At 38.3% G+C, this 22,460-nt stretch overlaps 4 protein-coding genes across 5 annotated transcripts; 3 read left to right on the top strand and 1 right to left on the bottom strand.

Moving 5' to 3' along the window:
* The first annotated feature begins 1,070 nt into the window (after positions 1–1,070).
* Positions 1,071–4,398, top strand: LOC111777789. The gene has a single exon (XM_023657504.1). It carries the CDS (start codon positions 1,539–1,541, stop codon positions 4,242–4,244), a length of 2,706 nt encoding a protein of 901 aa, XP_023513272.1. The 5' UTR covers positions 1,071–1,538; the 3' UTR covers positions 4,245–4,398.
* Positions 4,399–7,460: 3,062 nt separating this feature from the next.
* Positions 7,461–8,353, top strand: LOC111777699 (B3 domain-containing transcription factor VRN1-like). The gene is made up of 3 exons (XM_023657422.1): positions 7,461–7,538; positions 7,623–8,021; positions 8,093–8,353. Exons 1-3 carry the CDS (start codon positions 7,461–7,463, stop codon positions 8,351–8,353), a joined length of 738 nt encoding a protein of 245 aa, XP_023513190.1.
* A 2,895-nt stretch (positions 8,354–11,248) lies between these two features.
* Positions 11,249–13,401, top strand: LOC111777689 (B3 domain-containing transcription factor VRN1-like). 2 transcript variants are annotated; one of them, XM_023657407.1, is made up of 4 exons: positions 11,249–11,388; positions 11,499–11,835; positions 12,735–12,916; positions 13,000–13,401. In XM_023657407.1, exons 1-4 carry the CDS (start codon positions 11,302–11,304, stop codon positions 13,258–13,260), a joined length of 867 nt encoding a protein of 288 aa, XP_023513175.1. In that variant the 5' UTR covers positions 11,249–11,301; the 3' UTR covers positions 13,261–13,401. The 2 variants fall into 2 exon arrangements, with proteins under 2 accessions (XP_023513175.1, XP_023513174.1); XM_023657406.1 differs by having other exon boundaries at positions 11,249–11,424.
* Positions 13,402–14,136: 735 nt separating this feature from the next.
* LOC111777698 (uncharacterized mitochondrial protein AtMg00810-like) lies at positions 14,137–14,577 on the bottom strand. The gene has a single exon (XM_023657421.1). The coding sequence runs from the start codon at positions 14,575–14,577 to the stop codon at positions 14,137–14,139; it is 441 nt and encodes a 146-aa protein (XP_023513189.1).
* Positions 14,578–22,460: the final 7,883 nt, after the last annotated feature.

Genomic DNA, 22,460 nt, shown 5'->3' with positions numbered 1-22,460 from the left:
GATTGAATTGATTGGGAGACTTTTGGGGTTCAAACCTTTACACAAAGTTAATGAATTGTAATAATGATATGTATGAGGTTTGTGTGTTCTTCAAATAAAGTTTGTAAACTTTGCTTGGTCTTTTTGAGATGAAAAGTGCAAAAGAAATCCCACTTCTATTACTTTAATCATAATTGTTTTACCTTTTTTTCTTTATGCTTTTTACAACTCTACTTTCTCAATTATCATCATTCTTTTTTTTGTTCTTTTCTTTCGTCCTTTCAAAATATTTACTTTCTTTCTCCTTTAAAATTCTATACTATAATTTACGTTCTTTATGTTCGGTAAGAAACTTGAAGTTTGCAGTAAGCAATAGAGCATTCTTTAAGATACCGTTTGTCAAAATCTTTGGCTTGGCAAAGTCATAAGTTGAAGGAATCAACGTGAAAATAGAAAGACTAGAGCTAGTAACTATAGAGGTTTGATAAACAAAATTTTTGGGAAGAGAGTTCTACCGAATTCAATTTAATCTCTTAATGATTATAAATTTCTTTTTCTAAAATATGAGCTTACACAATTGGTTAAAGTCGGGAGTAGGAATTTGGATTCAAAGCAAATTCATATCAATAGTCGTTACTTTGAAGAAGGTATGACTTCATGGCAAACAAGATCATATCAATGGGTATTGATGCTGAAACATTTTGAAGGATCATTTCAATGGTGTTGGCGACCATTGGCCACCATCTATCCCCGATGATCACTTCTAACGAACATTGGTTTTAGAGACTAAACTTGATCGAGATAGTAATTCATTACCTTTTCCATGCTGAGTCCTAATGGAAAAAAGAAATGAAATTAAAATGAACTTGAAATCAATGAAGAACAAGAACCAATTGGTTTGAGGTGAGTGGCGTTCTTGGTTGGACAGAAAACAGCTTTTTTGACAATCCAGCGAAGATAATATTTGACTTTTTAATCTGCCAATTGCAGAGATAAAAAAGTCACAGTGGGGTCCTTAAAGCACACAGCCAAAAAAATCATTCAATTCATTCAATGGGAGTAAAGATGAATTGTTCAAACTAAAGCTGTTCTTTTCCTTTTTGAAAGAAAAACGAATGAAAGTCTTTACTGCCAAATTTCCTTTTCCTGTGTTTCTTAAGGCACTGCCTTAACTAAGTTCGCCTGAGAGAACACTCGAAGAAATGCATTAATGCTCTGTGTGTGTCTATTCAATGAAGAGTGGCTCTGAATTGAAAATGGTGTAAATGGGCATTTGATTTTGAGGCTCAATGGATTTATTTCTGTTGGGTTTTTCATTTCTCTTCTTCTGCACTTAATTCGAGTGTCCCTGAAAATTTTGGGGATCCGGGTCCTGTGTTTTTAGGGTTTGACCCTTTAAATAATTCATCTTCTTCTTCTTCTTCTTCTTGTGGGTGTCGATTTCTTTCAAATTTCCTTTATGGGGATCTTAAATTTGATGTGGGTTTTCAATTTCATACCCAAATGAAGCTTGTTTTAATGGCGAAATAAAGCCCCATTGCGGTGTTGCAGCTCAAGCGATGCATCATTCACTATGGAAGCCTCTATCTCACTGTGTTGCTTTGATTATGGATAAGAAGAGTAGAACAAAAGATGGGTACGATTCAGCGATGGATATCAAGAAACACCAAATGATTCTTCGAAAACTTGAAGAACACAAGCTTAGAGAAGCCCTTGAAGAAGCTTCAGAAGATGGGTCGCTCTTCAAATCGCAAAATGTGGACTCTGAGCCACTGCGCAACGACGGCGACGACAATGGGTTGGGTCGATCTCGGTCGCTCGCTAGGCTTCAAGCTCAACGCGAGTTCCTCAAGGCCACAGCCATGGCGGCCGACCGTACGTATGAATCTGATGATGCCATTCCTGATCTTCGTGAAGCTTTCTCTAAGTTTCTCACAATGTACCCAAAGTATCAGAGCTCAGAGAAAATTGATGAGCTTCGTTCGAATGAGTATTCTCATTTGATTAAGGTATGTCTTGATTACTGTGGATTTGGGCTGTTTTCTTATGTTCAGAGTCTTCATTATTGGGAGTCTTCTACGTTTAGTTTGTCTGAGATTGCTGCTAATTTGAGTAATCAAGCTTTGTATGGTGGTGCTGAGAGAGGGACAGTAGAACATGATATTAAGAGTAGGATTATGGATCATTTGAATATACCTGAGCATGAATATGGCCTTGTTTTCACTGTTAGTAGAGGGTCTGCTTTTAAATTGCTGGCTGAATCGTATCCTTTTCATACCAATAAGAAATTGTTGACCATGTTTGATTATGAGAGCCAATCTGTGAATTGGATGGCTCAATTTGCTAAGGAGAAGGGTGCTAAGGCATATAATGCTTGGTTTAAATGGCCGAGTTTGAAGCTTTGTTCGACCGATTTGCGGAAACGGATAACGAACAAGAGGAGGAAGAAGAAGGAGTCTGTTGGTCTGTTTGTGTTTCCTGTTCAGTCTAGAGTGACTGGTGCTAAGTATTCGTATCAGTGGATGGCTCTGGCACAACAGAACAATTGGCATGTTTTGCTTGATGCTGGTTCGTTAGGTCCTAAGGATATGGATTCGCTCGGTTTATCGCTTTTTCGACCGGATTTTATCATAACATCGTTTTATAGGGTTTTTGGATATGATCCTACTGGTTTTGGATGTCTTCTGATCAAGAGATCAGTGATGGGGAGTTTACAAACTCGGTCTGGATGTACTGGCTCTGGAATGGTGAAGATTACCCCTGAATATCCCGTGTACCTGAGTGACTCGATCGATGATCTTGATCAAGTGGGTCGATTTGAAGATGATCGAGTTGCTGGGGTTGTGGATAAAACGTCCGAAACTCGTCAGGGGTCACAACTGCCTGCTTTCTCTGGTGCCTTCACGTCTGCACAGGTTCGGGATGTTCTTGAAACCGAGATGGATCATGACAACATCTCTGACCGAGATGGAACAAGCACCATACTTGAGGAAAGTGAGACTATTTCTCTTGGGGAGGTGATGAAGAGCCCGGTTTTCAGTGAAGATGAATCGTCGGATTGTTCGATTTGGATCGACTTAGGACAGAGTCCGCTCGGATCTGATAATGCAGGTCAATTGCATACACAGAAACTTGCTTCTCCCCTGCCTCAGCATTGGTTAAAAGGAAAGAAGAACAAACTACTCTCTCCTAAGCCAACTTCTAAGATCCACAGTGAACCATCATACGACAAAGACAACGATTTTAACTCGGGGCCTTATGACGATCACCCTGTACTATCTTTCGATGCTGCTGTCCAATCAGCATGTCAGGAAATCGACTGCATCAAGGAGGTTCCCAGAGAACTATTGGCAGAAACAAGTGCCATGTCAGCTAATAGCAAAAAGGACTCCAATAACCAAGTCGTTACCGAGATCCACGAAGCAACAGAAGCTAGTAAACCACTTTCCAACGGCGCCTCGGAAATATGTTCGGAGACGAAGGAGAGTGCCATTAGAAGGGAAACAGAAGGTGAATTCAGGTTGCTAGGGAGAAGGGAAGGAAATAAGCATGTAAGACGAGTTTCGTTTAGAATGGAAGATAATGGAAACGAGCACTTAAACCATAGCATCGAGCCGGGGGAAGTAACAATGACGAGCCTAGATGATGAAGATTATACCAGCAATGGAGAATATGACGACGAGGAAACATGGAACAGGAGGGAACCCGAGATTATATGTCGACATCTCGATCACATAAACATGTTAGGTCTGAACAAGACAACACTTCGACTTCGATTTTTGATAAATTGGCTCGTCACGTCGTTGCTTCAGTTAAAGTTTCAGGGTTCGGAAGGAAACAACAAAGCGAATCTGGTTCAGATTTATGGACCCAAAATAAAATATGAAAGAGGAGCAGCAGTAGCTTTCAATGTGAGGAACAGAAACAGGGGACTAATCAATCCAGAATTTGTTCAGAAGGTAGCTGAAAGAGATGGCATATCTCTTGGCATTGGATTCCTTAGTCACATTCGGGTTTTGGACAGCCCGAAATGGCAACGTGGCGTTTTAAACCTTGAAGAATCGTCCCTGTGCAAGCAAGCCGAGAATGGAAGGCGTGGGGAGCACGGATTTGCACGGCTTGAGGTCGTGACAGCTTCGTTAGGATTCTTGACGAACTTCGAAGACGTTTATAAACTGTGGGCATTTGTGGCCAAGTTCTTGAATCCTTCCTTTATCAGAGAGGGAACGCTGGCTTTGGTTGAAGAAGGTTCCCAAACAACTTGAGTTTGGTATTGGTGATTTGTTCATAGAGTTAGAAGAATCAATTATTATTTTTTAAATTAGTTGTTATATTGTTTGGAGAAGATAGGAATTATTTGGATTTGAATCTGCTCAGATTCTAAGGTAGCTCTTGAATTCAAGCAGATAGCTTTGTCAATTTATGTTCATAATTGGTTAGATTTAGATTCATCTTGAAGAGGTCATGTCAAATTTTGGCTATTTCACATGACACAATGGCCTGCCCCTATGTTGATTTTAATCAAGCCCTTCTTGCTCGCCGATCCGGGATGCTATTCACGAGTTGGTTAGGGACCGGTTATGATTTTTATGTTAAGGGCCTACTAGGGAGAAGCCAAATAAATCCTACTAGAGAATCTAGAGAGTGTCCATAACGGTATGATAAAAATTATGGGTTGGAACCTATGATGGGGTCATGCCTCGAATGCTTATGAACTTCCTCATCGCTCTTCGACAAATCGGTTAGCATGGGACTTGCCCAATTGCTTAATTGCTAACATATTTACTGGATTTCACTGTTAGGAGTTGGCTCGACTCTAATACCAATTATCACAATTGCACTCTTTTTGAATTCGCAAAGCAATTATGGTGGTACTTACTCTCACCCTCGAGTCAGTTAAACAAAGTAAATTCCATGATTAAGATATCTTGATTCTTATGAACAAGGTAAAAAAGTTACATAAAAAAAAACATCAATCCCCGAGTTGACTTCCATTCGATTGTTTTTCGCCCCCATTTTGATATTGACCTAAATTTGACTTGATTCAGGGCCTAACAACAAGCTTTCAAAAAATTTGGCGCTCCCAACGGAAAAACAAGTTTTGAAGGACACACTTCTTCCCGGTAAGTAACTACCTGAACTTTAGACAAGTAATACTTGTAGGGATCGCTAGAACAAACTAGGATGCGTGTATGATGAACCTTAGGTGGTTAGAATATGGGTCAATATGACCAAGGATGAACAATTTAGATAATTATGACACGTATATTACAAAATTTAAAATTTCCCTTAGAACAAGACAGTTGAGAAGCATGCCTAATATAATGTCTTCTGTTGTGGTACGATGGAGGAAGGAATATTTTGATATGTGCTTTAGGTGATTGATGGATTTTATCTCCCCATTGAACTTGTGTGATTGTGATATGGTTCATACCTTATTTTTTCCGTGCATTAAGGGGTTGGTAGACATACTTTCTGAATAGACATCTGTGAATGTGTAGACACGTCTAACGTGTTAAAGACGGTTTGATATGGAATAAATACAAGAGAAGCCAACAACACGTCTAACGTGTTAAAAGAGGTTTGATTGAATATCTCAAGCCCAGAACACTTGTATGAGATTCAAATCACTCCACAAGCAAGATCGATCATGTCCAGCTAGAATGATTCTTGTTGATCAAATATCTCAAGGCAGGAACACTTGTTTGAGATTCGAATCACTTCACAATCAAGATTGATCATGTCGAGCTTGGATGATTCTACATGCAACCTAAATGAAAGCACAAATGCATTTTTTAAGTCTACTTACAAATACAACATACATGACTTTATATAGCCTCAAAATGAAACTCTTACCTTACCTGAGACATTCAAGAGTGTAACATTCATACTTTATGGCCATAATTAACAACTATACATACTTTATGGTTATAATTAGCCATCATGTAAATGTAACTTTAGAGTAAATAAAAAGTCTTAAAATATATTAATGAAATACAATAACTCTAAATTATTCTAAATTGTAATCTACCCAAACTTTATAATAACGAAGTTTCATTCTTTTTCCGATGTGGCATGAATTGAAATATCTTTTGATAATTTCAACCGCATTTTGATCTTCACATATCTTCATTAAAGTATATTGTATGATTGATGTCTCTTTGGTTCCTATCAAGGTTGGTAGTTATATTTATTTTCCTAATAGAGCATGCATCGAGAACTCAGTTAAGATTAGGGTATTATAACTAGTACAATTTTTATGTAGAATTAGAAGTTAAACCTATGTGCACCTAGGAATTGGTTAAGTCGAGAGGCTAACCCCGAACGTCCTATAATTGAGAAATGGATTTTAAACCGCATGAACGCCCTTAAGAACCTAGTAGACCTCCATGATGTCTAAACATGATTTAAGTAGCTTACATAATCACGAAACTAGTTGAATTACTATTGAGTGTAGAATTGGGTCAGGGCCAACATCCTGATCCTGTTAAACCGGTTCTTGAGAAGAATTAGGGACTACATAAGTAGTTAGCTCAAGGTATAAACCCCTAGTGAGTGTAGAAATAGACGAACCTGTAAACTAGTCCTTGTTGGACTAGGGATTACATGGGTAGAGGTTAGGAGGAGAGTCCCTATTGAGGGTAGGAAAGAGGTAAGGTTGACGCAGTGACTTCGTAAACCCATCTTGGAAGTGATCAGGGACTACACGGGTAAGTGGTTAGTATGAACACTTATATTACTACAATGTCCTAAGCCAGTCTCAAAAATGGACTAGGGACTACAATTGGAACTTGAAGACCTTTCCTATTTACAGGTATAGTAATTCATTAATCATAGGTAGAGTAATTGAAGGGAAGAAAAGGAATAGAAAAACAAAAACAGAAGAAGAAGAAGAAGCCATATGGGTGAGAGATGTTTTGATTAACAGAGAAAGATAGAAGAAAATCAAATCTTGAGAGCTATAACTGAACCCCTTTTTTTTAAAACCCTTCCTATTCAAACTCCTCAAATTCCGCACCTCTCCATCTTCATTCATTCCTAATTAAATTTCGGATCAGTTCAAATTTTAATCCAATTTTAACTTAGTTAATCAACTTCTATATCATACGCACTCAATATTATCGGTTAATATTATCGGTTAATATTATCGGTTAGTGATGAGCTTCAGCTATTATAATGTTGATTCTAATCAAATAAAGATGTCAAATCAACCAATTGGACCAAAATAGATCAAAAAATTAGGGTTGATGTAAACGATAATCCAAAAATTAAGAGAAAATAAATTTAAAAAATCTAAAAAGATATGAAACAGATCCTACCAGATTCAAAAAATGAATATCCTGAGAGGATTTCACGTCAATTAATTCAATTCAACAACAATTTGAATGATAACCCATCTCCCCATTTGATAAGTGAGAGACAGTTTGAACATTAATGAACCAAGAAAACTGCTGAAAACCTCTTCATATCTAAAATCTTCCATGGCTTCCTCTTTCGAGTCCGCCACGCCCCATTTCTTCAAGGTCATTCTTCCACAGACCCTCACTCAATCAAAGCTCGTAAGTTCTTCATCTCTTCCACCATAGTTCCATTTGATAATCCGTATTATCAAATGGGGTTTTAAAAATTTGTGTTTTTTTCAGGCTATTCCGCACAAATTCGTTAGAAAACATGGGGAGGCCTTGGAAACTGAAGAGGTGCGTCTTAAGGTAGCGAGTGGGGCAGAATGGAAAGTGGGTTTGACAAAAAACGATGAAAAAATATGGTTTGAAAAAGGATGGGAAGAGTTTGTGAAGTTTTACAGCGTTGAAATTGGTCATTTTTTGACGTTTAGATACGAAGGAAACTCATGCTTCCATGTTGTTATATTCGATAAAACCGCTTCGGAGATTGAGTATCCATTAGGTTGTGGAGGGAAGGTTAAAAAAAGGGAGAGGTTTTCAATTAGTGAGGAAGCCACAAAGTTCCAATCTTTAACGATGAATCCTTCATTTATGGTAACAATGGGAGCTTCGTATCTTCATACAGGGAAGAGCTATCTGGTAATGATCTTATTATATGTTGTTTGTTGTTATGAGATTGTTGGTTTGATTGAATTTGGGTGTTGTTGTAGAGTATTCCACAATGGTTTGCAAATGCCCACATGGAGAGTCCGAAGGAGATGAGTGTTGAAGTGTCGGATGGAAGGGTTTGGAAGATCTTGTGCGGTGAAAGGTGGCCTCATGGTGTGAAGAGGGTGGAAATGAGAGGGGGTTGGAGGGATTTTGCGAGAGATAATGGGTTGAAAAAGGGTGATATTTGTGTGTTTGAGTTGATGGAAACCAGTGAGCTATCGTTTAAAGCTACCATTTTTAGATCGGGGTGTCGAGGTTGAGTACTCACAAGAGCATGAATTTGGAGACTCATTTTGTTTATGGAACCAACTTTTTAATATCTCCTTACCCCTTTTATTTTTCTCTCATGAGTTTGTTAGATTGAGTTTTAAGAACTTCATCTTAAAGTGATCCTAGTTTTTTTTATTCATTTATTTTCAACTTTTCTTTGTATTCATACTTCACCACGTTCCACACAAAAGCTTAAACGGATGGATTATCGTAAAGTTAATGATATTAATATGTTAATGCTCCTTATGCGTAGACTTGAAAATTTGAAGAACGGACCATTAGTAAAAATCAATGTTAATTATAGGACTAATGACATTATCGAGTTTGTTCATAATAAAGTCATTAAAACAAGGTGGAAAAATAACATTAATGTTACTAACATTAATGTAGTTACCTTTATTTTGGTCCCATGGCCGGGGACTTATTTGTTCCTAATGAAGTCATTAAAACAAGGTGGAAAAATAACATTAATGTAGCTACCTTAATTTTGGTTCCATGGCTGTCACTGTGAGAGNATTATATGTTGTTTGTTGTTATGAGATTGTTGGTTTGATTGAATTTGGGTGTTGTTGTAGAGTATTCCACAATGGTTTGCAAATGCCCACATGGAGAGTCCGAAGGAGATGAGTGTTGAAGTGTCGGATGGAAGGGTTTGGAAGATCTTGTGCGGTGAAAGGTGGCCTCATGGTGTGAAGAGGGTGGAAATGAGAGGGGGTTGGAGGGATTTTGCGAGAGATAATGGGTTGAAAAAGGGTGATATTTGTGTGTTTGAGTTGATGGAAACCAGTGAGCTATCGTTTAAAGCTACCATTTTTAGATCGGGGTGTCGAGGTTGAGTACTCACAAGAGCATGAATTTGGAGACTCATTTTGTTTATGGAACCAACTTTTTAATATCTCCTTACCCCTTTTATTTTTCTCTCATGAGTTTGTTAGATTGAGTTTTAAGAACTTCATCTTAAAGTGATCCTAGTTTTTTTTATTCATTTATTTTCAACTTTTCTTTGTATTCATACTTCACCACGTTCCACACAAAAGCTTAAACGGATGGATTATCGTAAAGTTAATGATATTAATATGTTAATGCTCCTTATGCGTAGACTTGAAAATTTGAAGAACGGACCATTAGTAAAAATCAATGTTAATTATAGGACTAATGACATTATCGAGTTTGTTCATAATAAAGTCATTAAAACAAGGTGGAAAAATAACATTAATGTTACTAACATTAATGTAGTTACCTTTATTTTGGTCCCATGGCCGGGGACTTATTTGTTCCTAATGAAGTCATTAAAACAAGGTGGAAAAATAACATTAATGTAGCTACCTTAATTTTGGTTCCATGGCTGTCACTGTCATCAATCGGACATGGGTGTCTTACCTTTTTAAGTCTCTCACAATCGGACATGGGTGTCTTACCTTTTTAAGTAAGGGACTCTACTATTGAAAATGCATACACAAGCAATTATGATAGGACTTATTTTTTCATAAAGCATTTAATGGCATTAAACTCTACTTTTCAATTCAAGCTAAAGTTAGAAGTATAGTACTTTTATACGCGCCTCACGTACGTATACATGGACCCACTAGGCATGTGTGTACGTATCCTAGGCTTGCCCTTTAGCTAGTGCACACTCACACTGCCAAAACCAATGAAGAAAAGGAGCCCGCATAATATCATAGAGTACATCACTCACACGGCCAAAACCAATGAAGAAAAGGAATCTGCATAATATCATAAATTACATAGATATCACAACGTACACATTGTAATGGAAGTATCTTGATGGACAAGACATAAAAAATGAATGAGGTCCCATAGTTGTAAATCATATCATAAATGTAAGATCCAGTTCATACATTTGTTCTTTCATAAACATTTTCATGAATACATACTTGGCATAACAATATTTCATAGTCATAGAATTAATCATGCTAACATAGTTTGCATGACATATCATAGCATAACGTAAGTCATTAGTCATAAAATATGACATGTGGAGGGCCACAAAGCACGTGTTATTCATACTTCATTTATTCCATCCAACCAAATTAATAATAGAGCCACTTACCTGCATAGCTTAAGCTATCGTCACTAATTTATCCTTGAAGCTAGTTCAATCTGTTCCTTGAAGTTTAAGTCAACCTATGAAAGTTCATCACACCAAATTAATTTACCTAATACAGGTTTCTGGGTCTGAAAACGGATTATTGGGTTGGCTCGTGACGAAGATGGTTGGGCTACGACCTCCACGTGGGCTAACAGTAGATGGACCCAAGGCAGATCCTTTTCAAGAAGCTTCTTTTTGTGATTTCCCCCGTTTGGCCTTATTTTTCAGCTGAAGTTTGGTCAATTTTAATCGGTTCTTACTCTCTAATTTCTAGAACATGTTCTGTTTTTTTATATTTAACTTTTCTATGATTGTCGGAGTTAGGCATGTATGTAATTCAATATTTAGTTTTACACCATCATTGGAAGAACAATTAGGTAATTAAAATCGACGCTTAGACAATTTTTTTCCTAACCGCAAACAAACAAAGTTAGAATTAAACCAACAAAATTTGTCGAAAGGAAAAGCTTAGAACAAAGCTTACTAGAATGACTTATATCAATGACGATGCCTCTTCTGTAGTATCTATAGAATCATGAATTTCTACAAGTTTGAAGTTTAATACTTAATTTATAAGTTTGAAAATTTATAAACCAAATAAATACCAATTTCAAAATATTTTTGAAACAAAGTAAACCAACCTCGTCATTAATTACTTGAGTTGAATCCATTTAATAGGAAGATTTTGTATATCTCTTGAGTTCACCCAATTTCTCAATATCCCCACAATGGGACTGACACATAATAATTCCTCTAAAAAGCTATCTGTAAACACTCCACTGAGTAGCAAACACGAGGGTGGATTAATTGATTTGAAGATCAATAAGAATGTCCAAATTTCTTCAACAACAGCTCCCCGGCATGGCTTCTTCCAGTCAACTCTGCAAAGACCCCGACAACCCCCATTTCTTTAAGGTTGTTCTTGCTCATGCTCTCAAGGAACAAAAGCTTGTAAGCACAACTATTGTATCTATATGTGTTGTTATGTATTTGAACACAAACCTTATCCTCTTCGTTTGGTTTAGGAAATTCCGAAGAAGTTTGTGGGAGAATATGGTCTGAAAGCCTTTGAAAATAACCCAACAAGGGTTAAGGTGGCTGATGGGGAAGAGTGGGAAGTGGGTGTCACAAAGAGAGATGGAAGAGTGTGGTTTGATTATGGGTGGCAGAAGTTTGTGGAGTTTTACAACGTTGGATTGGAGTACTTTCTTGTGTTCAAATATGAACTCCGATCTTCGTGCTTCCATGTCGTTATCTTTGATCCTACTGCTACGGAAATCAAGTATCCACTCAAAAAGAAGAAGCTAAAGATGGGGACAAATTTTGATGATCTTCACCTAATTTCTCACCCTCACCCTCAAGGTATGTTGCTTGTTTCAAAATGAGAATTTAGTTACTTACTAAGCTCGATCCAAACGAATAACCGAACTAGGAAAAAAAAAAAAAAAAAAACCAATTAAGGTAATTCAATTGAGATAGTTTTCCTTATTTACACGACCCTAGAATCTTCCAGAGCCTCAGTCTTTCGAGAGGATCCCAAACAGTCTCCTCTTAATTGAGGCTCGACTTCTTCTCTACGGCCTCAAAAACTTACCACCATAGAGTCTTCCCAAACCTCCTTCTCTTGACAAACAGCTTCCCGAGGCTTGACTCCTTCTTTAGAGCTCTCAAACAAAGTACATCTTTGAAGTTAACAATTTCTTTATTTGACACTTAAGATTCTATTAACATGACTAAGACAAGACGAACTTGTGTATGATATTATCCACTTTGAGCATAAGATCTCATGGTTATGTTTTTTATTTTTTCAAAATGTCTCATACCAAGAGAGATAATGTTCCTTACTTATAAATTCATAATAACTTCTCCTCAAAATGTTGAACTATTAATAACTTTTTCCACCCATTAATAACTTGGTTCGATTAATAAATCATACAAAGATTAAATTATTTAAGCTTTGCTTAGACTCACAAATTTTAATTGAAGAACTATTTTAATTCTTTTAACCTTCCAAGTGTCTACTTTTTACCTCTTTAATCTTGTAAAATTAGCTATTTTGATCATCGTTAGCTTTAAGACATAGGCAATGTTAGCAAACAATCGAATGAACTTACTCAAATAAGCATTTGAAGAACTTACAAACCAAGACAAAAATGGGATTTTTATTTTTGATCTTTTAGTATCTCGCTTTATTTTCACACAACCACCGATTAATTAACAACCAACTTACAAAAAAAAAAAAAAAAACCCTAATTTGAAAGTTGGGAAAGCTAGCTTTGGCGCCATGAAACTGATGAACAACAGGAGAAAGTTGCGGTCGATGACGAGAACGAGCGAACGAGCGGGGGCGATGGCCAAAGCTACTACTTTCCAATCTATGACTCCCAACCCTTCTTTTATGTGCAAGATCTATCCTTCACACATTCAGTCAGGAGCATATCTTGTAAGCAAATTAAAAATGATGGGTTTAGTATAATTTTGCATCAACAACATTTTGTGTAATGGGTTTTAATTACTTGTGAAAAGAATGTGCCAAGAAGATTTGCGGAGATGCATATAGAAGAGGGTGCAGAGATGGTTCTTCAGGATTCAGATGGAAGAACGTGGGGCGTTACTTACTATTCTTATTTGACTCCACAAATGAAAAGGAGGGTTGAATTGAGAAGAGGTTGGAGGAAGTTTTTTGTGGACAATGACTTGAAAGTTGCGGATTTCTGTGTTTTTGAGATGATCAGGAAAAGCAGCACAACAATCGCTTTCAAAGTTGACATCTTTCGGGCTTCTTGATTGATTACAAGGTTGATTTTTGAGGGTTTTGAGGAATAGGGGTATGTTTTATATCTTGATAATATGGGGAACTTTGTGGTGTATGCATGTTTTTGTCATGGTTTTTGATAATTGAAATGTATGATCGTATGTGTTTGGAAATTTGAAGATGTTTTCAAATCTTAGTTTGATTAGAACTTTGGTTTTTTAGTTTCATAATGGTTTGATTTCTTAAAACATGAAATTAACCATTAAAAATTGGTTCTTATTGTAACCATTCAACTTTCTAGACGGTTTCGATTTTGCTACCAAATGCATCTTGACATCATTTTTATTGTAACCATTAAAAATTGGGTGTGCGTGCTGAGCTCCTCCTCTAACCTCTCCTAGGCACTCGTGCCTGCGGCAAAACTCTGTTGGCAATAGGAGGCAATTCTCTAGCCTCATCCTTTGTTAAAAAATCAGACTCTTCAAAACGGTATGATATTGTCCACTTTGAACATAAAGTCTCATGACTTTGCTTTTGATAGCAGTAAATTTCAGAGACTTACTTTTATTCATATTTATTCATAGGGTCCAATGCCTTTTATAGAAAAAATACATGAAAACTAATAATAAGAAAACTAATAACAAGAAAACTAACTAATAGAAATTTTCTACCTCAACACTTCCTCCCTTGAACTGAACTCGATCAAGAGTTTAGTTCACAGCACTCATCCCAAACGCTTCTCTGATTCTTTGAAATGATGTCATCTTCAAAGGCTTTGTCATTATATCGGCCAGCTGCTCCTTAGTGCTGCAATAGACCAATTTAATTACACCTTCCTTTGTCAATTCTCTGAGAAAATGGTATCGAACCCTTATGTGCTTTGGCTTTCCGTGCATGACTGCATTTTTTTATAACTTGATAGTGGACGTGTTGTCACAAAACATAATCATCTCTTCATCTTGTTCATGCCCGATTTCTTTCGATATCCTTTTCATCCAAATGGCTTGACAGGCACATGTAGCTACTGCTACATACTCTGCTTCAGTAGTTGACAACGTGACGATTGGTTGCTTCCTTGAGGACCATGCCACAGCTCCTCCACTCATTAAGAAAACATAGCCTAAAGTGCTTCTACTGTCATCCATATCTCCCGCATAGTTACTATCGATGTAGCCTAAGAGTTCACTCTTCCCTTCACGTTGATACCATATCCCAAATTCTAGAGTTCCCTTCAAGTACCTCATGATTCTTTTTGCAATAGCAAAGTGCAACTCAGTAGGATTTGCCATAAAATGACTAATAAGACTTACCACAAACATCAAGTCAGGTCGTGTGGCTGTGAGATACATTAAGTTGCCCACCATTTGCTTATATAGTGTTGAATCAACCTTCACACCAGCTTCATCTTGGTCAATCTGCTATCCAGGGACTATCGAATTGCAAACAGAGTTGTAATTTTGCATCCCAAACCTCTCAATCAACTCAGCAGCATATTTTCTTTGACATATAAGGATGCCATCAGTCTTCTGCATCACTTCAATGCCAAGAAAATATCTCATCTTCCCCAAATCAATCATGTCGAATTCATCCATCATGGAGCGCTTAAACTGATTCAACAACTCCTCATCATTACTAGTGAGCAATAGATCATCAACATAAATGCTCGCAATTAGAATTTTACCTCCCTTTTGTTTGATGAATAATGTTTGTTCACTAGAGCTATTTACAAAACCTTCCTTGACGATATAAGCCTCAATGAGACTGAACCAAGCTCTAGGCGCTTGTTTTAGTCCGTAAAGAGCCTTTTGCAGCTTATAAACCATGTTCTTCTTCCTTGCTATTTCATAACCTTGTGGTTGTTCAACAAATACATCTTCCTTCAGCTCACCATGTAGAAAAGTAGATTTGACATCGAGCTGATAGACTCCCCATCCTTTTTGTGCTGCTACAGCAATGATCATCCTCACTGTATCCATTCGAGCCACTGGTGCGAATACTTCGGTGTAATCTACTCCATACTCTTGAGCATACCTTTTTACAACCAGCCGAGCTTTGTACTTGTCTACCTCTCCAAGTTCATTTAATTTGGTCTTGTAAATCCACTTAACCCCAATAGCCTTGGCTCCAACGGGAAGTGCAGTCAGCGACCACATGTGGTTCCGTTCGACGGACTGTATCTCAGCATCCATCGCTTGTTTCCATTTCTGATGTCCTACAACTTCTTGAAAACTGGTCGGATTTGATATGGCCATGAAAGCTAGAGTTTCAATCTCGACTCTAGCCATGTTTGCTTCTTCCTCTGTATCTGATAGCCCTTCTCTTGTGATATAATCTGCAGACTAGATTAGTGGTTTTCTCACCCTACCCGTTATTGCTGTTGTTTCTCCAGTTGGTGGATCGTTTGGTGAAGGAACGTCATCAGTGTATTCTTCTACTTCTTCCGCGTCCTTTGCATTTTCAACATTTTCTCCATTGGATGTGAACCTTTTTCTCCATTGGATCGAACGTCTTAAAGGCCTTAGATTCACTGCTAAAACCTAATAGAACACACTTCACGCTTTTGTCATCGAGCTTGCTTCTTTTAATATCAGTGATATGAACATATCCGATACATCCAAAAATTCTAAAGTGTTCGACTGATGGCTTTCTTTCACTCCATGCCTCTTCCGGAGTCATATCTTTTACAATGAGTGTAGGAGATCTGTTAAGAATGTGATTCACCCATTGCACAGCATCTGGCCAGAAAACTTTTGGTACCTCCTCTAATAACGCTGCTCTCACCATGTTCATGATTGTATGGTTGTTGCGTTTAGCAACGCCATTTTGCTGAGTCGTGAAGTCGGTGGTCAGCTGTCTTTTGATTGCATGCGCTTTACAGAATTCTTTGAATGCAATTGAATTGAATCTCCTCCTCTATTTGTTCTTAGACATTTGATGAACAATCTAGTTGGCTTTTCTACAAACGCTTTGAATGTCTGGAACTTATGAAATGTTCTAGCACAAAATATATCCATGTTTTTCTCGAGAAATCATCACTAAAGCTTATAAAGTACTTTATTTGACTGTTTGATGGTGGGTTGATCGGACCACAGAAGAGTGGATAAGCTGTAATCTTTCAGTGGCTCTCCACTTGCTTTGCTTCGAAAATGGAACACGGTGGTGTTTCCCTTTGACACACACCTCACAGATAGTTTTCACATCTTCAATTTCAGGTAAACCCACAACCATCTCTTTACTGCATAATGTGTGAAGTCTCTTGTAGCTGAGATGCCCATATCGATGGTGCCACAACTCTGCCTTGTCCGAGATATCAACCTGCAGACATGTCTCCTCATTTGTTTTGTTATTTGATTCACCCAGCACGATAAACATCCTATTAGCACTTATAACAGATTCTGCTATTTTTTCTCTTGAGAGATGAAAAATGATGCATGTGTTTCGATCTCCTCCTTTGAATAGCACGTCTAAACCCCTTTTTTGAAGTTGTCTAACACTAAGCAGGTTGTTCTTCAGTTCCGCAATATAATACACATTGTTGATCACATAGCTTATTCCCTTAAGTATTATTTTCACTGCTCCTTTCCCACCAACCATCGGTTTGTGATTGTTCCCAAGCTTGACATTATGTGAGAAGATAGTGTCCAAGCTTGAGAACATACTTCTTTCTCCACACATATGGTTTGAACACCCAGAATAACTTCATTCTTTTCTTCGATCTCTACAAAATGTGCTCCATTGTACCTAATTGGACATTCATATTGGAAATGTCCAAGTTGGTGGCAGTTGTAACACTCGATTGTTGCTTTGTTGAATGAGCGTCCTTTGCCCCTGCCTCGACCTCTGTATGATCCTCTGTCTCTACCTCTTCCTCTGACATTGAGAGCTTGATCACCTTCTTCATGACTGATCTTCTTGAATTTCTTTTCATGTACAAACAGAGAGCTTTGCAGTTCATCAATGGTCATCTTTCTTGTGTTTTTTGACTCCTCGATGACTACCACCACATATGTGAATTTTTCGGTCAGAGTTCGAAGTATTTTCTCAAAANATGCATGTGTTTCGATCTCCTCCTTTGAATAGCACGTCTAAACCCCTTTTTTGAAGTTGTCTAACACTAAGCAGGTTGTTCTTCAGTTCCGCAATATAATACACATTGTTGATCACATAGCTTATTCCCTTAAGTATTATTTTCACTGCTCCTTTCCCACCAACCATCGGTTTGTGATTGTTCCCAAGCTTGACATTATGTGAGAAGATAGTGTCCAAGCTTGAGAACATACTTCTTTCTCCACACATATGGTTTGAACACCCAGAATAACTTCATTCTTTTCTTCGATCTCTACAAAATGTGCTCCATTGTACCTAATTGGACATTCATATTGGAAATGTCCAAGTTGGTGGCAGTTGTAACACTCGATTGTTGCTTTGTTGAATGAGCGTCCTTTGCCCCTGCCTCGACCTCTGTATGATCCTCTGTCTCTACCTCTTCCTCTGACATTGAGAGCTTGATCACCTTCTTCATGACTGATCTTCTTGAATTTCTTTTCATGTACAAACAGAGAGCTTTGCAGTTCATCAATGGTCATCTTTCTTGTGTTTTTTGACTCCTCGATGACTACCACCACATATGTGAATTTTTCGGTCAGAGTTCGAAGTATTTTCTCAAAAATCTTCGAATCTGACATGTCTTCTCCGTTGCTTCTCATCTTGTTGGAGACAACCATTACTCTTCCAAAATAATCATCGATGTTTTCTTCGTTCTTCATTTCAAGAACCTCAAAATATCTTCTTAAAGTTTGGAGAAGAGACCGCTTCACTCTTTCGTTGCCTCCAAACTTTTTCTTCATCGAATCCCAAATGTTCTTGGATGTTTTGCGATTCAAGATCTGTTCAAACACAATCCGATCAAATGCTTGGAACAGGTAGTGCATCACTTGATGATCCTTCATCTTGAACTTATCAAGATTCCTTTTCTGCGCTGCAGTCACTTTGATTCCCTCTGTCGGTTCGGTGTAACCCTCTTCCACTAGACTCCACAAACCCTTGGCACGCAAGAGGTTTTCCATCAGTTCACTCCAATGGTCATAGTGACCATCAAACTGTGGAATCTTGGTGAGTGTTTTGTTGCTGCTCATTTTCTTTCTTGTATCACTTTCTTGGATCCTAAACTGCTCTGATACCAAAATGATAGTTGTGAATTTTAGAGACTTGGCAAATGTACAAAAAATGAACATCTTTTATTCATAGGGTCCAATGCCTTTTATAGAAAAATACATGAAAACTACTAACAACAAAACTAACTAATAGAAATTTGCTACCTCAACAGCTTTCAACTTCCCAAAAGACCTCATACTAATAGAGATGTATTCCTTTACTTATAAACTCATGATCATTCCCTAAATTAACCAACGTGGGACTCACTCCCAATAATCCTCAAGAATCCTTCCCTCGAACAAAGTACACCATAAGCCTCCCCTTCATCGAGGCTCGACTTCTTTCTCTGGAGCCCTCGAACAAAGTACACCCTTTGTTCAACACTTTAGTCACTTTTGACTACACCTTCGAGGCTCACAATTCTTTGTTCGATATTTGAGGATTTTATTGACATGATTAAGTTTAGGGCATGACTTTGATACCATGTTAGGAATCATGGATCTCCACAATGGCATGATATTGTCCACTTTGAGCATATGCTCTCATGGCTTTGCTTTGGGCTTCCCAAAAGGCCTCATACCACACTGGAGATGTATTCCATTACTTATAAACTCATGATCATTTCCTAAATTAACCAATGTGAGATTTCTCCCCATTCTTCTGATATATCCAGTTTTCATTCTCTGCGACACATCTGACATGCCTTTACACTAAGCCAAGTCATTTGGCTCGACCTTGCCTCTGCTCCGGCCAAGATCTCTCAATGCAACGTTGCATCTCATCTTGTTATCTCGATCCTCATCGACAGGGTCCATATGTCTTGATGCCACCCCGAGTCTCAGAATGTCGTCGTCCATCATAACTCGCTCGGTCATGCCATCGAGAATGAGCCCGCGTGTCTTTCATCTCATTGGGACTTCCCGAACATCCATCCATCCAGGTTCTATCGAGGCATTAGCCCTCCCGTGCCCAATGCCGAGTCATTTACGAATATCGTACCGGATAGCGGGTGTATGTAGCAACCTCCAACACGTGGGCTAGGGCGCAATACCGGCACACTCGTGCCGTCCAGTACCGTCCTTCAAAATCTCATTTCAAAGGAAGTCGTCCGAGACACTCGTCTCGGCACGCTCGCCCACACTGTGACACACGTATGTGCCACAAGGTAGCTCACTTAGGCCAGAGGGCCCAAGGGTGGTGGAGAGCTAACACCATGGTACCCCTATAGTACATTTTGAGCCATTTTCAATATTCCAGGCGTAGACATGATTTTGTTGAACGGTCATACGATGTCGTGCATTGTCCGTCCACTGTCCGATTGACACGAAACTTGGCAAGCATTCATATTTCATATGGACGGACTTAACTCCCAAACCGCATGTCCAAATTCCTTCCAAAACCCCAACTTTTGAGGTTAAGGCCCATGGTCCTACCCGGCCCTTCAACAAGCCTATCTTTGCTCTTCATGTCTATTCAATGTCTCTGTCTTGCTTATGTCTCAACTTGTCTTCAATGCCCACTTCGCGTGGTGGTGTGTTGAATGATGCATCGTCCTCCTCGATCGAATCATGGCACTCTTCTATATTGGCCCGAATGTGGCAGGATGAGCGTTTCTTGAGGGATGCCACTTTGCTTGTCATGACGTGAGGGTCACAACATACTCTCTTCATAGTATGTTGTCATGACTGTTGCTGACTCGACTCGCTGGAATTGGTTGTGTTTCAGAAAAGTATAAAATTATTAAGCACCTGACTATCTTTTGTCATAATGCTCATCTTGCTGACATCTTTCGTCAGCTTGGGGACAAGTTCGAGTGGATGCTTCTGACTTTTCCTTTGTCATATGGCACCACGTTCTGACTCTTGACTTGGTCAATTGTTGGGTGAACTTGTCTCAACTTTGGCTTGGCACTACTCTTGGTCAATCTGTATACTTTCTTAGTGACACATAATGGTACACCCCACAGGGCATGGCTCGCAAGTCAAGTACGATATTATTCTTCGCAGTACTAAATACTATGGGAGCGGAGTTTAGACGACTTGTTATTGACTTGTTGGAAAACAAACGTGTTTGAGATGAATACGAAAATTTGTGCACACTATCTACGAGTTATCCCCCTTCGGACCTATTTCTGTTGTTCGCGCATCTTGGACTCAGCCACCGAGACTCGCAATGTAGACATGACTATTCAGTGTTTGCCATAGCTGTGGGTGAGGCTGACTCTCTCTGCAGACACTCCCCAGACGACTATGGACTTCAAAGGGGAACTTTACCCTATTGTGGCCAACTTGGCCTCAATGTGTGTATTCTCTGAGTTGCACAAGGTGGGCTCGTAAGCCCGACCACGACATCTTCTCGTCGCAGCCACTTCTTCTATTCAGTCAATTCAAAACTTTTGACACAGTCACTTTAGTTGTTGGCACTACCCTTCAGCCAACTCTCTGCATTTTTCCACCTTTGTGTGGCTATTGCTGCACTTGAACTTCTCACGATCTTCTCGCAACTTCACTTCTCTTTGTCCACTTCCAGCTTGATGCTCACTTCTCTAGCGGATACTGGTCACGACACCTCTTGTGGAGTGATCCACCTTACGCACAAGGTGGTGGCTCAAGGAATACACGTGTATTCGCATGTTAGAGCACCTTTACGGGGTGAGAGACTTATTGATTTGGCTCTCCCCCACTCGAATTTGGCTGCCTCTTTGCAGCAAGGTCGTCCTCCCATAAGAACTTACATAATCTAATTCTTCTTCCTCTAATACTTTGAAAGCTTTTTCAAATTTCAAGGCATGATCAAGCATCAAATAAGTGGAATTCCATCAAGTTGCCACATCCAAACAAACAAATGCTTTACATTTAATTTTTTCTTGTTCAACAAGATCTTAAAATTTTGTCAATCTCTTGGGAGATAATCTAACATACCTCAAATCATTGCGAATACTAGAAATGGAGTCATGCATTTCTTTAAGCCCTTCATTCATAATCAAATTAATTATGTGAGCACAACACCTCATGTGTAATATTTCTCCATCTAAGACAAGTGAATTCCAACTTCTAAGCCTTCTTGTAATATACGAAATAGCTATATCATCGGAACTTGCATTATCAACTGTGATAGAGAAAACCTTATCGATTCTCTATTCCAATAAACAACTCTCAATAATCTTGCCAATAGTCTCTCCCTTGTGGTTAGCATCTTGACAAAAGTTGAGAATTCTTTTATGCAAATTCCATTTTGAATCAATAAAATGTGTGGTGATTACCATGTAATTAATGTTTTGCAATGAAGTCCATTTGCAATGAAGTCCATGTGTTAGTGGCAAGACAAACCCTATTGGAATGACTGACTAAAAAATCTTTCAACATCTTTTTTTCTTCTCGATAGAACTGAAATATATCTCTAGCAATGGTTACTCTTGACGGAGGGTCAAACTTAGAACATGCAATACTACAAAACAATTTGAAACCCTCATTCTCTACAAATTTAAATTATAATTCATCCATAATTATCATCTTGGCACATACTGCTCTACATCTTATTTGACTAAATAATGAAGTAACAATATTAATACAACCCTTTCCATCTATGGAATGTTGAAAACTTAGAGTGGTTTGTCCTTTGTCCTCCACCTGATATGTGTACTTTCTACACTGATTTTTTAAGTGCTTCCATAACGTGCTAGTTCCACAAGAATTAGTATCACAAGCATACTCCTTAGAACAATAGTTGCACTTGTACCTCTTATTATTGTTCTCTAATCTTGTAAAGTGATCCCACACGATTGATTTACTGGGTTTCTTCTTCTTAAATTCAGATTGTGTAGCCAATGGTGGTTTCAATGCATTATAATTACTAGAGCTACTTGCACATATAGTTGCACTATTGTTTTCCATCTATAAAAAGTAAAATAGAACTATTATGATTCAAAAACATTTAACCCAATATGAACAATTATCATAGAATGCATCAGAGTTAAAATATACAATCGGAGATATAATAAAAAGAGAAAAAACTTACCCGTTATAGCGTTCCAGGAGACTAAAGAGAGAAAGACGGCGCGCGAAAAAGAAACAAGATA

This window comes from Cucurbita pepo, chromosome LG16, assembly GCF_002806865.2.
Source record: "Cucurbita pepo subsp. pepo cultivar mu-cu-16 chromosome LG16, ASM280686v2, whole genome shotgun sequence".
Taxonomy (NCBI): domain Eukaryota; kingdom Viridiplantae; phylum Streptophyta; class Magnoliopsida; order Cucurbitales; family Cucurbitaceae; genus Cucurbita; species Cucurbita pepo.
The sequence above is the reverse complement of the archived record's forward strand: the minus strand, read 5'-3'. Positions and strand labels throughout refer to the sequence as shown.

Coding starts and splice junctions, on each gene's coding strand:
- LOC111777789 (XM_023657504.1), top strand. CDS start 1,539: ATGCATCATTCACTATGGAAGCCTCTATCTCACTGTGTTGCTTTGATT.
- LOC111777699 (XM_023657422.1), top strand. CDS start 7,461: ATGGCTTCCTCTTTCGAGTCCGCCACGCCCCATTTCTTCAAGGTCATT. Junction 7,539..7,622: donor CCCTCACTCAATCAAAGCTC/GTAAGTTCTTCA, acceptor TGTTTTTTTCAG/GCTATTCCGCACAAATTCGT. Junction 8,022..8,092: donor ATACAGGGAAGAGCTATCTG/GTAATGATCTTA, acceptor GTGTTGTTGTAG/AGTATTCCACAATGGTTTGC.
- LOC111777689 (XM_023657406.1), top strand. CDS start 11,302: ATGTCCAAATTTCTTCAACAACAGCTCCCCGGCATGGCTTCTTCCAGT. Junction 11,425..11,498: donor CTCTCAAGGAACAAAAGCTT/GTAAGCACAACT, acceptor CGTTTGGTTTAG/GAAATTCCGAAGAAGTTTGT. Junction 11,836..12,734: donor TTCTCACCCTCACCCTCAAG/GTATGTTGCTTG, acceptor CTAATTTGAAAG/TTGGGAAAGCTAGCTTTGGC.
- LOC111777698 (XM_023657421.1), bottom strand. CDS start 14,577: ATGTATCTCACAGCCACACGACCTGACTTGATGTTTGTGGTAAGTCTT.